Genomic DNA, 15827 nt, shown 5'->3' on the forward strand with positions numbered 1-15827 from the left:
TTAACTCTCCACCATCTCCATATCACTCGGTGTTCGCACTCACCACCTCCCTCCACCCTGGATCGAGCACTATTTGCCATCCATATCTGTCACGCTCTCCATCATCGTCTTTCCAGTCCATGTTAACTGTGGCCTCCTCTTTCTCTCGTCCATGCTTGTCGAATTTTTTGTCATGCTCCAACCATTCGGCACCATTTGAAAACACTCCTAAGGTAAATTTCGATCATATTTCCATTTAACTATTACTAATGTACCATCCGATTTATGGTTTTACAGAGGATTTCGATGCCGGTTTTCCACCTACCGCACACTTGATGATGTTTTTCATTCACGACATCAAATCGGGCAGCCCACTTTTCCGCCTCACAGCGCCTCCCACCACAGTCGTGGTCGTCGTCGTGGTCAACATTAAATCCGAGGAATACTCTATTCATTCTCTTATACTTTAATTTTACGTTTTGAGGTAAAACACTTTAAGTGAGGGGGTAAAGTGTAGGTTGAATTTCCCTTTTGCTTATCTTTATGTTTGATGCTAGTATGTGTTGGTTGAATTTGAGGAAATTTCATTGAATTTCTTTGTCTTGTTGAAAATTTTTGGAATACTATGCTTTTTTGGGAACACATGATTGTTTAGGTTAGGATGTTTTTGATAATGGATAGCATGAATTGTGATCAAGTTGGTATTTTTGTAATATTCCATGATTTTGTTGTGCTTAGCTCAATGCATGAAACAATTTGGTGAGATTTGAGCCTTTACGAGCATATCATTTTCGCTCTCATTTTTTTGGATTGAGTGTATCGAATTTGACATTGGTGTTCTAGAACCTGCATTTTAAATACCATCGAGATTACACATGAACATGATGCTTAAAGATTATTTGGGCACCTTAGGATTAACCATTTTGTTTTCCCCCACTAAATTGCCTACCCATGCATTTTCCTTAGTTAACCACTTTTGAGCCATTCTCATTTCTTTGTTTTCACCATATTCATAAACCCGAGCTTTTTTATTTTATCCCTCTTTTCTACCCTTTTCACGGAAAGTGAATAATTTAACCATTGTATGCTCCATCGAAAAAAAAAGCAGTTCGAAAAGAAAAAAGATATTGTTCAGAAAAAAAAGAGAAAAAGACGTGAAAAAAAGAAGAAAAAAATGGAACACGAAACAACAACAAAGAAAAAAATCCAATGCATTTCGAAAAGAAATTTGTTGTTTGATAGGTTGTCTTTTTATCTTGTTGTGCTTAATGTTTTGATGAAGTTGAACTTATTTGTTAGTTCCTTGCCTTGAATATTTAGCCATATATATAGCATTTTCCCCACCTTTACCTAAGCCTTGTTACAACCAATAAAAGACCCTTTGATTTATGCATCTTGTTCTTATTAGTAGTGGAGATTTGATTTACTTACAGGCCTATAGTAATATCGTGTCGGTTCTGACATTGAGCGTTTCTATACCCCAAACACATTGAGTAATTTAAGTGAATCCCGGTAAGGTGTTGAGTTATGGGCATTTAGATTAATGAATGAATGGATGTTACAATTGCATTTAACTTGTTCCAATTGGTGATATTCAATTGATTGATTTCTTGACTTAAATAATTCTTGTGGTCTGTACCTTGCTTCCTTGAATGTGAAACTTGACAAAGAATAGTAAATAAAATTTTTGATAAATTTGATTATGTCACACTTGAGGACAAGCATGAGATAAGTGAGGGGGAATTTGATGATATTTGCTTTTATTTCTTCAATCTTGTGGATTTATTGCTACTGATTTGGTTGTGTTATGCTTATTTTTGTGCATGGTCTTACTTTTTAGAATTAGTGATAAAACGGGTGCATTATGTTTTTTTTTTTGCCACGGCTGGAGACATGGGCACGACACGGTCTGACGTGGCAGTTTCTAAAAGGTCCAGTCAACGACGGTTTCTAGAAGATCTACTCAGCGCGTCTTCTAGAAAATAGACAAGCAAAGTTGCATTAGGAGACTTGTTTAAAGTTTGAATTTAGGAAAAAAAACAATTATCTTTAGGATTATTTTATTTTAATTTCTTTGTTTATCCTTAGGCTTTGAGAGGCTATAAATACCCTCTTGGGGTAAGCCTAAACACACATCTCAGATTACAGTTCTCTTCTTCTTTATAGTTTTATTAAAAGCTTTCTCTTTTATTTTACTTTTCAAGTTTTTCGATTTTTCTTTTTATTTTAAAGCTTTGATTTTAAATATGCTAAGTATGACTTTTGTCATGCCTAGCTAATTTTCTCATAAGCCGAGAGCTGAAGCAATGACTCAATTCCATCAGGAGAATTGAAACTGGCCCTTAATATCTTCGGAATATATCTCTCAATCTCTGCGCTTATTTTTCAAAATCAAAGATAGACTTTGGTCAAGATTGTTGTTACGATTAAAAGTGTGGGAGGAATGATCAGCTTATTGAAAGCACATTCGACTTCCTGGGAACACACTTGGCGAGATAACTTCGCCAAGAGGGAATTGAGATCAAAATTGACGGTTATAGAAGCAACAATCCGAGTCAGTCGCCACGAACTTAAACGGTAATTGATCTACGACAATTGATGTTGATTAGATCAGTTTTCGAAGCCGGAATCAAAGATTGCCTTGGGTATTCGGTATACAAGATAGAGTCACGGGGATTGTCCTTGTAAACAAAATAACCGACGTGAACCCCGAATGGAAAATCTAATTCGATGATCAGAAAGAAATTGAGCCAAAGCAAAGCTTGAGGCTTTTTTACCATATCAATTTACAACTTTAAATTTTTTTCTTTATTTTTACTCTAAATCGCTTTTATTATTTGAATATCTTTTTACTAAACCCCCTATTTTACTATATCACGCCTGATATAAACAATACAGACAGAAATTCAGAATTTTCTAAGTTCATGTGGATTCGACCCTTACTTCTTTATACTACGTATTTCCTTTATTTATTAATTTAGAAGAATGATCTTATTTGACATCAAAACGAAAGTTGTCAAAGATATTGAAGACGTCCACCGTGAAGTCCAAATCATGTACCACCTCACCGGTAACAGGTTTCTCCTCAAAACAAAATTACTTTCGATATTTTTATGCTTGTAGCCTTTTATATTTTATTTTGTAACTTTAAAAGAGCCAGTAAAATGGGTTTGAAAGGAATATTGTGGAGCTGAAAGGGGCTTATGAGGATCAACACTCAGTGAATTTGATTATGGAACTGTATGGGGAGGAGAGTTATTTGATCGGATCATAGCGAAGATTATTTTTCAGAGAGGTGGGCGGCTAACTTGTGCAGGCAGATAGTGATGATGGTCCATTACTGTCATTCAATGGGGTTAATGCATACGGACTTGAAGCCTGAGAACTTCTTGTTCTTGAACAAGGATGAGGATTCTCCATTGAAGGCTACAGATTTCGGGCTCTCTGTATTTTTTAAGCCAGGTGAGCTTTTATGGTTTCTGATTGGAATCGGTTTGTATATGAAAAAACATATGAGTAATGGTTTATATATGAAAAAAATGGAGGGATAATGAGTTTTCATCGTAGTACTTTTGACTTAGTGAAGCTACAGTGATGTTGGAATGAAAGTGTCATCTTTGGTTATGATGACATTAATAGGTTGGTCATGGAACAATAGGCCGTTGGCCATCACCATAACTCTGAAGGATTATTGATGATTGGTGTCAACTAGAAAGTTTCTCAACTGATGCAGGAGATATTTTAAGGATCTTGTTGGAAGATCTTATTATGTAGCTCCAGAAGTACTGCGCCGGCGTTATGGACCTGAAGCTTATATTTGGAGTGCTGGGGTGATTCTTTACGTTCTCCTTAGTGGGGTGTAACCATTTCATGGAGGTACTGGTATTGCTACTTGTAAAGATTAGCTGATGGTCGTAATAATTTTCGATGGCCATATCTTCCATAGGAGTTGGAAATTTTTGAAGTTTTGAAGTTCCAACGATTTCCAGTTGACCATATATATAAATTTAGAGCTAAGTTGCAATGAACACTACTCAGTGGTGGATGAGTGAGAGGCCTGGCAACTCAGCATTTGGTTTTTGTATGCAGAAACTGAACAGAGTATATTTGATTCTATTCTTCGGGAAATATCAATTTTTCATCCGATTCATGGCCCTCCATTGCCAGTAGTGCCAAAGATCTTGTGAGGAAGATGCTACGAGATGATCCCAAAGTCCGGCTTTCGGCATTTGAGGTCTTAAGTAAGTTTTTCCTTTCCTATCTTCTTCTTCTACCCTTTGTAATTTCAAAGAACCTATGACCTTATTAGGGTTTCTTCTACACTTGGACTTGAAAAGTATCAAGTTGCTTGTCAAATTCATATTTCGAATCTTAGTTTGCCTCACTTCAAAGTTTGTTTCAAGTTTCTGGGAAATTCTTTAAATAGAGAATAAAGGCTTCACTTACAAATTGCACCACAGATCATCCTTGGATGCGCGAAGATGATGATGCATCTGATAAGCCTCTTGATATTTCCGTTTTAACTAGAATGAAACAATTCAGTGCAATGAACAAACTCAAAAACGTTGCTCTAAAGGTGAATTGCTTTCTCCATTGAAGTATTCATGAATGTGTAAAGAAGGTAATATCAGTTTTCTGTTGAAGTATATGTAGGATATCCGGGGTCGTTGCATCAAAGACTTCTAAACTATTATTGGCCATCAGTTGATGGAAGCAATCTAGCTCTATAATCATCATCGTTATCCATTACTACTATTATTCTTTCTCTCATTTCAGGTAATTGCAGAAAATCTGTCGGAAGAAGAAATTATCGGTTTGAAGGAGATGTTCAAATCCATGGACACTGACAACAGTGGAACAATCACCTTCGAGGAGTTAAAAGCTGGCCTTCCTAAACTTGGTACTAAGCTTTCCGAGTCCGAAGTGAGGCAGTTAATGGAAGCAGTATGTCTTCGTCCTTTTATAAATATCCTTCTCGATAATCAGTTAATTAACTGTGCTTTTAAGTAATTTAGTTTTAGAACTCCAATCTTACCGCGTGCAATCATTACTGATTAGTATAAGCATGATTAGCTTTGTGTAAATTCGAGTTCCATGCTACTTTTCTTGGTTGAAAGAAACTGGATCCTCGATAACTGAAGAAAAATGTAGAAACTGATAAGTTTTACAAGGTTAATAATGCATAATGTAGGTAAGCTGAAAGTATGCCATTGTTTTGTTTTGCAACACACCGTTTTAGAATCCAAGCATGGTATTGTTCTTCAAAGCTATCCATATAACCTGTTTGTTAATTCCTGAGGCCGATGTTGATGGAAATGGAACGATTGATTATATCGAGTTTATAACAGCTACCATGCACATGAATAAAATGGAAAGAGAAGACTTGTACACTGCCTTTCAATACTTTGACGAGGACAACAGCGGGTAATATGACCTGCGACCATGTATTCTATACAGGGCCGGTTCAATGAGTTTTAATGCCCTGGACGAGATAACAATTTTATGCCCCTATACTTGTATCGTATAATAGACAAAACATAAATAATTTTTTTTAAAACAAAACTGTAATAGAAATTATAGTCAAACAATATCAATACTAATACAAACCAAAACCTACAAGACTACAAATATCACCTAAAACGATGTCTTCGTGCATTTTTTGAAACAAAAACCTCTATTATTTTACGATAGGGGGACCTGGAACATTGTCTAGAGAAAAGGGATATGATCTCTTCATGCCAACCACCTACAAGTTGTAACCAAATTTACATAACATCAAAGGTTTAGAAGAGAAAGAACGATGCATTCCTGAACTCAAAACTTAGCTCAATCCGCTCATGCATATACTTTTTAAATGTGGTAGTTGGCAAATTCAAAGTTCGAATCTTAACATAAGTCCTTCTCTACCAGAAAAGTTTAACGAGGTAGTCGAAGAATAGGAAAATAGATTCCAGATGCTAAATACAAATCCCGGGCCGATTCGATACTACACTTCGAGGATGGGTTTATCATAGGTTTAGTTCATGTCAACCACCAAATTCACACACTATAGAGAAAGAATAAGCATTCCTAAGTGAACTCGAAACTCAAATGGTTCATGCAGTCATCTTCAAAAATTGGCATCTAATAAATTCAAAGTTCGAATCCAAGCATAAATCCTTCCCCTATTAGATAAGTTTAACCGAGTAATCTAAGAATAAGAGATGCTAAATGCGAATCTCGGGCCTATTTGATTCCACATTCGGATTCATTTGGCATAAAATTCAGAATATAAACATCAAGAATTTCACAACTAATAGCATAGTAGTAATGGAAAGAATTGAAGGGAAATTATGCACAGGTAATAAGTTTCCGACAAGTTTTCGGTAGGAAAAACCTAGATCAAAGGTAAATATGGTTTTGTAGTGTTATTGTTAGATTTATGATTTAAACAGATAACTACTTTGTTCAATCAAGTTCTTAAAGCAAGATCAGTCGTTGGAATCTCAAGATCAAAGTGCAAGTCAAGGTGCCAGTCGAGAACAAGGTACTGATTTTATATCAAACACATGTTACACATCATTAATCATAACATATACAAATAGATTAATCAACAACTAAATCATGATTTAGGAATACATAACAATAACTAAAAATCTCGAATGCCCTAAGCTTAATGTAGGAACGATTATCCAACAAGTACATTGATATATTTGTACATTGATTGGGTAATCTTATGAAAAAGAATGAGAAGGATGTGATTTTTAGTTCATTTTCATTGAAAGCTTGAAGCTGAAACACTAAAAGAATAAGATTTTCTTGCGTTATATAGATATATGTATCAGATGTGTTCAAAGAGTTCTTCACCATTAACAACTCCCCAATGCACACCTTCTAAGTTAAGAACCAAATGAGAAAACTACCCTGGTTGACAATGGAGTAGGAAACTACCGATGAAAGTGAAATACAACCTGGTACTCAAATATGTATAGAATTAATGAAGAAAAATGGTAAATCATTCAATTCCCAATCTGCTCAACCAGAGACTTCTTCAACTGGTTTAGGCGAGTAAAATCGTGTAACATAGAAATTAAGCCCTAGAAAACTGCCCCCAACATGCTGCCCTGGGCCGTCACCCATGTGGCACATGTGTTGGGCCGGCCCTGATTCTATATCCGTTTTCTTGTAATTTCGATTCCTTAATCAATGCTTCCCAACATATTTATTCATTGCTCGCTTCAGGTTTACTACAATGGAAGAACTAGAGCAGGCTCTCAGGAAGTATAATGTGGGTGATGAGAAAACAATAAAAGATATCATTACAGAAGTTGACACTGACAGGGTATGCTTCATTCTTTTTACAGACAGGTATCTATTGTTATTTCTTATACTTTTTCCATGATCTTCTCGCAGGATGGAAGAATTAACTACGATGAGTTCGTTGCGATGATGAGAAAAGGAAACACAGAGTTTGTTAGTATTCGACGACGCAAGTAAGATAAATGCAAAGTTTGCATGTCTCTTGGCTCTATTTCATGTTTTGGACTGGTTTGTTAATTTGTATATTTTTATTATGACCACAGTCATGTCTGATCTCGGTTCGAATGATAGGGATCATCAAAGTAGTCTTCAGGTTCTGAAATCATTGATGGTTTGTCTATTCCCGCCTTTGCAAGAGAAATGGAACAGATTGCCATGAAAATAGTATGAATGTTTTACGGGAAATAAACATATCCTTAATATGAATTCGAACTTCCTCAGATCGATGCAATGTTGATTAACGAAGGGAGAGGAGCATGATTTACAGTTTTTTGCTTGCTTGTACATTGCATTATTGCTTGAACATGACAGACGCATTGTTTAAATGGACTCAGTTGATTGTTCAGCAAGTAGAGCAACATTTCTGGCCTGCACATTTTCCTACCGACGATTGGCTACTCGATTCAACACTCTAAGCAAATCGCTGCCGCAAGTCCTCCCCGTGCCGGGTGTAGCTGCTGGCAACTAACAACTGCAGATGCTAAACCTTCAACCAGATAATTAATATGTTTCTCAGGGAATCCAATGTCAACACCATCATAGATTGTTCTTATATACTTACTTTTCAAGATGTACATTAAATAAATTACTTCTCATTTTTCAAGAGGTATTTGGACTAAAATATTCACTTTTAGGCGTTATTATGTTAAAAATCTCAAATAATTAATTATTTGCAAAAATAATTCCCAAGTAGCATTTTTTTGAAAAAAAAACTCCCAATCAGTTTTTCTTAGAAAAATGACCTCCAAATCTCGTGTTTTGCAAAAAGCAATTACAAAATCACGATTTACAAAATGTAAGTTTCATACATTTATAGTGCCATATATTAAATGAAGTTATCTGAAAAGTTAATAGATTTCGTGTTTTGCAAAACGCGAGGTCTTTAAAATGTGTTTTGTAGAACGTGAAATAATCCTACGTGGACAGTTTAGTGGTTATTTTTCCAAATAATTAATAATTGAGGGATTTTTTACATAAAATCGCCTAGTTTCAAACATATAGGAACCAAAGTGAACTTTTGGATGTAATAAAAAGATTAAATATTTATTTTTGTAGTAGAAGAACTAAAGATAAACTTTTATAATACATAGATTTTTAATAAACTCTAACCAATACCATCTAGTAACTATAAAAAAAATCATACTTAAATAAAAAATAATTGTGACATATAAGCTAATATAAGGTTAAATTTTGCAATTTATATGTGTTTAGGTTTAAATTTAGAATTAATTTTTTAAACTTTAATTTGATTAAATTTTAAAATTTTAGTTGTGATCCAAATAATATCAAAATAATATGTTTAAGTTGCAGCGGTTAAAATTGATCAAATTTGAGAATAAGGATTAAATTTACAATGTATACATATTATCGTGATTAAGGGACAATTTGGTATAACTTTTGAAAATTGATTTTTAAAAATGCTGTAGAAATTAATTTTTAAAAGTGTTGTACATAAGTGTAGTTTAAAATTTAACTGTTTGGAATTGATGTTAAAAAATGAGATTAAAAAAATATCCATTATAGATATTATGTTATAAATTAAAAATATAAAAAATACAAAAAAATATATATAACTATAATAAAAAATATTTTATAATAACTCGCTATTAATATTTTAATATATAAATCATGAATTTTATTTATTTTTAAGTAATTGATATAAATTATTAAGTAATAAATTATTTTTTAAGGATGTTAGTATTAAATTAATAAAATAAAAAATAAATGCATAATTGAGTGGAGTCCATGCATTAGTAATGGTAAAATTATAATTTGATTCGGAACGCAAAGTTGAAAATGATAAAAGCTAGAAATCCTAGCTTTTATAATTGGTTTGAAACCACCGTTTCCAACGTTTTTTTCCATTTTTTACTCGTTTAGCATTAATTTTGCAGTTAAAATGGAATTTTTAGCTAAAAAAAACTTTTAGGAAGCATTTCCAAATGGACCATAATAATAAAATTTGGTTTAAAAGATTTAAGTGCTACCTTTTAGCCTAAACTATAGGACTAAAATGATAAAATTAAAGTATAAAGATTAAATTACTAATTTTCATATAATATAGAGTCTGATAAAAAAATATGACCTAAATATAATCCATAGAAATAAAGAAAACTGACTTTATGATCTTACAATTAAAAAATATATATATTTTATTTAAATTTGATCTTTTTTTTTTGTGTGGTGTTCCAACTTAAGTGCTATCTTGGTTAATGAAGATCTAAAGAAAAACGAAAAGGAAACAGAGATTTTGATTACTTAGAAAATTCACTCAGCACCTTCTTCTAGGGTTTTAAACAGTACAGAGACAAGAAGAGCATCATCGGCAAAAGCTTGCAAATTATGGTAAGTGCTTGAAGTTATAAAGTCACAATTTTCTTTGGTTTTCACTCGAGATTTTTTTTTTACACAAAACCCAATTTATGCTTTTTACGAAGAACCCATTTAAGAGTTTGTTGAGATTTCTATATTAGTTTTCACAATTTATGTTTTTGGTGTCATTTTAAATTAATAGATCAGCTGTGATCTACTGTAGGAATTTGAAAGCATGTGGATTCAATGTGGGGTTTCATTTTTAATGAATGTTTTTTGTTTGATCATCTAATAGATCATGCAATCCGTTTTGTGTTCAAAGCAGGTTGATAGAAGATATCAATGCAAAGATGTGCTCCTCTTAGCTTATCAGAGTTTTGGTGTACTCTTTGGTGACCTGACTATTTCACCACTTTATGTCTTTAAAAGTACATTTTCTGGGAAGTTGAGTAATTACCAGTCTGAAGATGTCATCTTTGGGGCGTTATCCTTGATTTTTTGGACTTTGACATTTTTTTCCTTGTTCAAACATGTCGTTATTTTGTTAAATGCAGATGATAATGGTGAAGGTAAGGCTTTACTTTTTTATCATCTTTACAAGCTGTTATATGTTTAACTAGTGATAAATCTTTTGGGGGCCATTTTCAGGAGGAATTTTTGCTTTGTACTCGCTCCTTTGTAGGCACGCAAAGTTTTCTTTGCTTCCTAATCATCAAACATCAGATGAAGAGCTTTCTACATATCATGATCCCCGCTACTCGTGCAGAAATCCACAGTCATCATCCCTCAAAAAGTTTGCCGAGAGGCATAAAAAGGCAAAAACTGCTTTGCTTCTTCTAGTTTTGTTTGGTACTTGCCTGGTTATGTGTGTTGGCTTCCTCACACCAGCAATGTCCAGTATGTGCCTTTGTTTTCCTATTCAATTTTATGTTGTTGATTTCATTAATCTCATAACATTTACTCGTGCTGATCATCAATGCTCAATTTATATGCTAATCATTATTATTTGCAATTTCAGTTCGTTCATCCATCGAAGGGCTCAAAGATCGATCAAACAATCTGCATTATGGTTAGTACAGCTCTCTGGAAAACAATATTGATCTTTTAACCTGTTTGTAAGTTTTTAGTATCTTTTATGGAATTAGTGAGTACCAAGCATATGAAGTTTTGGGCAAGTGGTGTCTTGTTAGACATTAAACTGATTTCTTATACCAAATACAATGTTGTAAAGTTATAGCAGCTAAACAGGACTGGATCTAGTCTTAGTTCCTGAAGTTGTCATCAATGAAAAATATGTTGCTGTATGAAAAAGACATTGTGATGGGGTTATGCCTTTTTTCCTCACATATTCAAAAAATTTCGATCATAGCTTCAGATATTGCCATTTGACCTGCTATTAGTTTTCTATACACAGGTGTGGTGCTTGTCATAGCCTGTCTTTTGTTGGTTGGCCTCTTTGTTTTACAGCACCGTGGCACCTATAGTGTGGCCTTCATGTTTGCCCCTATAGTGATTTTATGGTCATTGTCCATTGCGGCTATTGGTCTTTACAATATCCTTAAGTGGAATCCGAGGGTTTACAAGGCCCTTTCTCCCTTTTATATCTACACATTCTTTAGGGACACTGGATATGATGGTTGGATTTCTCTTGGAGGAGTTCTTTTCTGTATCACTGGTAAACTCAAGATTTGGTATTCAATAGAAGTTCAGTTGACCAGTATCCATTTTTTCTAGATTCATGCCTGCTTTTCTTGTCAACTTCAGGAACTGAAGGTATGTTTGCAGACCTTGGCCAATACACAGCTGCATCAATAAGGGTATGCAAACCAACAGTTAAAGTGAATTTAATGCATTGACTGCTTCTTCCTGGCATAGTTAAGAAATAAGAGCACTTGAGGCCAAAGTTTTATTCTGGCTTTGGCTCATTGTGGAAAGAAAGGAAATATGTTTCATAAATGCATAACCAGAGTACTGTTTAACTGTTCAGTTTTGAACTAACTGAGCGGATTGATGAGGATTATGTTGTAGTTTTCCTTTCTAGCATGAAGAAAGAAGGTTTAGCTGAGGGAATTCAAGCCTGATGGTCATTTTGCCTGAGTAATTTAGTTGCCCCTATGTCATATAACCGCATTCTACTTTTCATATTCACTTTCAATGGGACCTTTTTTGAGGAAGGGGTTAACTTGCAAGAGTTCATGTGCACAGTTACAGTTGTTTTTGGAAATTGTTGGCATCTTGCAAAATAGAATGATTATGGTTGTCACACAGGAAACTTGGCTGAATGGTTTAACTTGTGGTTGTGTAAACCATGCCATGCATTTGAATAAAAAGGGAGGCAAAAAGGAATGTTTGGTGTTAATTCCATGGTTGTTTTATATTTGTTTGTCCAACGGGAAATATGAACTTTTTTCCATGATCTATAGTGCAGCTATTCTTACTTTTTGTCGAATATTGAAGTTCATGCATCAAAATTACAGTTTTGGCATCTAACTAAGTCTTTTGAGTTTATTCATTCTACTGTTAATGCAAGATTAAGTGTTCTGATCAACAGCTTTCTATAAGTAGCTCATTAGTTGGTTTGTGGCGTTTTTCATATAATTCGTTATATTGTCCAAGAAAAACTCTGAAAGCTTGTTTTTATATGCAGTTATCCTTTGTTTGCATAATTTATCCGTGTCTAGTGCTTCAATACATGGGGCAGGCAGCTTTTATCTCAAAGAATTTTGCTGCAGTATCCACGAGCTTCTATGCTTCCATTCCAGGTAAGCTTCTTAGTTTTTGCTCTTCTAATTCAGGATTATAAGATATTCTATTTGCAGCATGTCTAATGTTTTTCATACCATTCTTACTTTAAGAAGTTCTAAGCACAATCCAAAAGACCAAAACAGTTCTGGATGTTAATTAGTTGGTTCTTTGTGAAGTTTATCATATTATGCTTAAACCATCTCATCAATATCCTTTCATTAAGATGTGTAATCATACAGTTCTTCTAGAATATCTGGACTGTCAGCCACAATAATTCTTACATAAGGTCATTGTTAAACAAGAATGATATATAGCCTTTGCCTATAGTTACTTCAAAATTTATTTTGTTATTATTTTTTACAGAATATTCTTGCCATGTTTGTAGATGGCTTGTTTTGGCCGGTTCTTGTGATGGCAACTTTGGCTGCAATCATCGCTAGCCAATCTATAATCTCTTTCACATTCTCTATCGTGAAACAATGCTATGCCATAGGATGTTTCCCTCGTGTCAAAGTTGTACATAAATCGAAATGGAACCGTGGTCAGATATACATTCCGGAGATCAATTGGGTCCTTCTGATTCTCTGTCTGGCAGTCACAGTTGGTTTTAAAGACATAAATCATTTGGGAAATGCCTATGGTAAGTTGCATTCATTCACATTTTACTCTCTAATATTGGATTAAAATGTAACCCATCTGATCTGCTGTGATTGATATTATATTTTCCTTAAGAAGAGTAACCATTTATCCAAGAAAAAGGAGAAAATGCATTGTCTTGGCTGACTAATTTGTTTAGTAGATATGACTATTAGTTGTGCATATTACATTGAGAAAGTTCAGGATTTCTTGGCATCTGATGATCACTTAAGTCAATGAGACAAATTGTGTCACTAACATTGGATAGGATGAAGGTGGGTAAGTTGCATTAATAGATGGATTTTGTGCATGTATAACTGTAAATATTTGTTAAAATGAGTTCATCATTGAGGAAATTATATTTTGTATGTTCTTGAGTAACTTTTATGATCATAGTCAATGGTATTTCAGATATAAATTTATGCTTATGCAGGATGGATACTCTTCAAACTTGCTATAACACTAGTCCGAACCATTGTTTATAATACTTTCTCTTTTTATCTTTTTCTTTTTGATTTATTGCTTTGCATTATTTAGATCTTTACTGTTCAAATCTGATAATATGAGTGCACTCTTTATTGCAGGACTTGCCTGTATGTCCGTAACATTTGTGGCGACATGGTTGACAGCATTGTTAATTAATTTTGTGTGGTGTCAGAGTCTTTTGCTCGCTCTTCTATTTGGCCTTGTCTTCGGGTCAGTCGAGATCATCTTCCTAGCATCGTCTTTTGTAAAAATCCCTAAAGGTGGATGGATTCCTCTCATTCTCTCTGGGATCTTCATGCTAGTCATGTACGTCTGGCATTATGGTTCAAGGAAGAAGTATTTATATGATTTGCACAACAAAGTTTCCATGAAACAGATCCTCACAGTGGGTCCTAGTCTCGGAGTTGTCCGTGTCCCTGGGATAGGCCTTATTTTCACTGCGTTGGTAAGTGGAGTTCCTGCCACATTTACCCGTTTCTTAACCAATCTGCCGACGTTTTATCAAGTGGTTGTCTTTGTTTGTGAGAAGACTGTTCTTGTACCATATGTCCCTCAGCAAGAACGGTATCTCATAGGCCGCATCGGTCCCAAATCTTTCCGGATGTACCGATGTATTGTTCGAAATGGTTACAAAGATGTGCAGAAGAATGAAGATGATTTTGAGAATGACCTTGTCATGAGCGTCGCGGAATTTATCCAACTAGAAGCTGAAGGTTGCGGAACCCTAGAAGGATCTGTCGACGGGCGAATGGCTGTTGTACGGACATCTGAAAAGTTCGGCAAACGGCTAGAAATATCCGAACTCGAGCGAAATGGAGAAGCTAGCAGTTCAATGCCCCCTACCATTTTGAATAGCAGCAAATCACTCGTATTGCAGCACCTGCAATCCACATACGAGATGGAATCGCCGGGGTATACCCTAAGGCGGCGGGTACGGTTCAATCTGCAACAAGATATGACATACAAGGATCTGAATGTGAAGGATGAGCTGTCGGAGCTAGTTGAAGCAAAGCAATCTGGGGTTGCATATGTGTTGGGGCACTCTCATATAAAAACAAAACTGAATGCGCCCTGGTTGAAGAGATTCTTTATCCACGTGGCCTACTCATTCTTGCGTAAAAACTGCAGGGCTCCGGCTGTGGTTCTCAACGTTCCTCAGACATATTTGATTGAAGTTGGGATGAACTACTACCTGTAGGAACCACTTTCTTTTTCAATAATTTGTTTATATATATTTATATATATGTGTGTGTGTGTATATATAATTTTAATAAGAGATCCTAAGAAGGTTTTTAGCATAGAAATCATTTTTAGTAGCTTCTTATAACAATTTACCTTACTATTATTATTATGATTATAGGAAATTATTATCATTTTGTATGTTCAACTTTATGCATGTTAAAAGACGTTTCTTGATTCCTTTTATATGATATTTTAGGATTACTTTTCCAACAGATTAATAGTGCAACACTTATTTATGATTCATATGATTTTAGAATTGTTCAACATCTCATGATAACATTTGTGAAAAGATTCAGTGTTAAGTCACTAAATTAAAAATTTATTAAAATTTTAAGGTAAAGTAGACAAATGATTCCCTGACTATAGCGTATTGTTTTGTTGAGTCCCACGACTGTTAAGAGTTACAAAATAATCTTTCGACTATAGGGTATTAATTTTTGAGTCTCTCGACTATTAAAAGTTATAAAATGATCTTCTGACTATTCCTTATGTTCCAAACTAGTCATTGTTGGTTAAAAAAATTAACGGTCTTTGAGGTAGACGTCAATATGTTGACTGAGATATGATAATCATTTGAAATTATGATGTCAGATTTTATCATATCTCAACCAACAGGTTAACGTCCAACTAAAAATGCGATCAATTTTTAACGAAAAAGAAGAGTTTGGAATCTAATGAATAGTCATGTACTAATTTTGTAACTTTTAATAGTTGAGGGACTCAACAAAGCAATACACTATAGTCAGGGAACCATTTTGTAACTTTTAATAGTCGGATGAATCAATAAAATAGTATGTTGTAGTCAGAGGACAATTTGTGTATTTTACCCAAAATTTTATTAAAACTAATATTTAACAAAACACTTACATCCATTAATTGGTCGAATGGTCAATAATATTAATGTTGTC

At 34.3% G+C, this 15827-nt stretch overlaps 1 protein-coding gene and 1 pseudogene across 3 annotated transcripts; both read left to right on the forward strand.

The window, feature by feature from the left end:
* Positions 1-3329: 3329 nt before the first annotated feature.
* Positions 3330-7649, forward strand: LOC120166821 (annotated as a pseudogene).
* Positions 7650-9723: 2074 nt separating this feature from the next.
* LOC120166875 (potassium transporter 3-like) lies at positions 9724-15050 on the forward strand. Of its 3 annotated transcripts, none has more exons than XM_039176053.1 (9): positions 9724-9843; positions 10133-10379; positions 10459-10707; positions 10829-10879; positions 11225-11485; positions 11575-11627; positions 12458-12572; positions 12941-13195; positions 13776-15050. In XM_039176053.1, the coding sequence occupies exons 1-9, from the start codon at positions 9841-9843 to the stop codon at positions 14873-14875; spliced, it is 2334 nt and encodes a 777-aa protein (XP_039031984.1). In that variant the 5' UTR covers positions 9724-9840; the 3' UTR covers positions 14876-15050. The 3 variants fall into 3 exon arrangements, with proteins under 3 accessions (XP_039031984.1, XP_039031985.1, XP_039031986.1); XM_039176054.1 differs by having other exon boundaries at positions 9725-9843; positions 10136-10379; positions 13776-14875; XM_039176055.1 differs by lacking the exon at positions 12941-13195 and having other exon boundaries at positions 9727-9843.
* Positions 15051-15827: the final 777 nt, after the last annotated feature.

Source organism: Hibiscus syriacus, unplaced genomic scaffold (genome assembly GCF_006381635.1).
Source record: "Hibiscus syriacus cultivar Baekdansim isolate YM2019G1 unplaced genomic scaffold, ASM638163v2 tig00111648_pilon, whole genome shotgun sequence".
NCBI lineage: Eukaryota > Viridiplantae > Streptophyta > Magnoliopsida > Malvales > Malvaceae > Hibiscus > Hibiscus syriacus.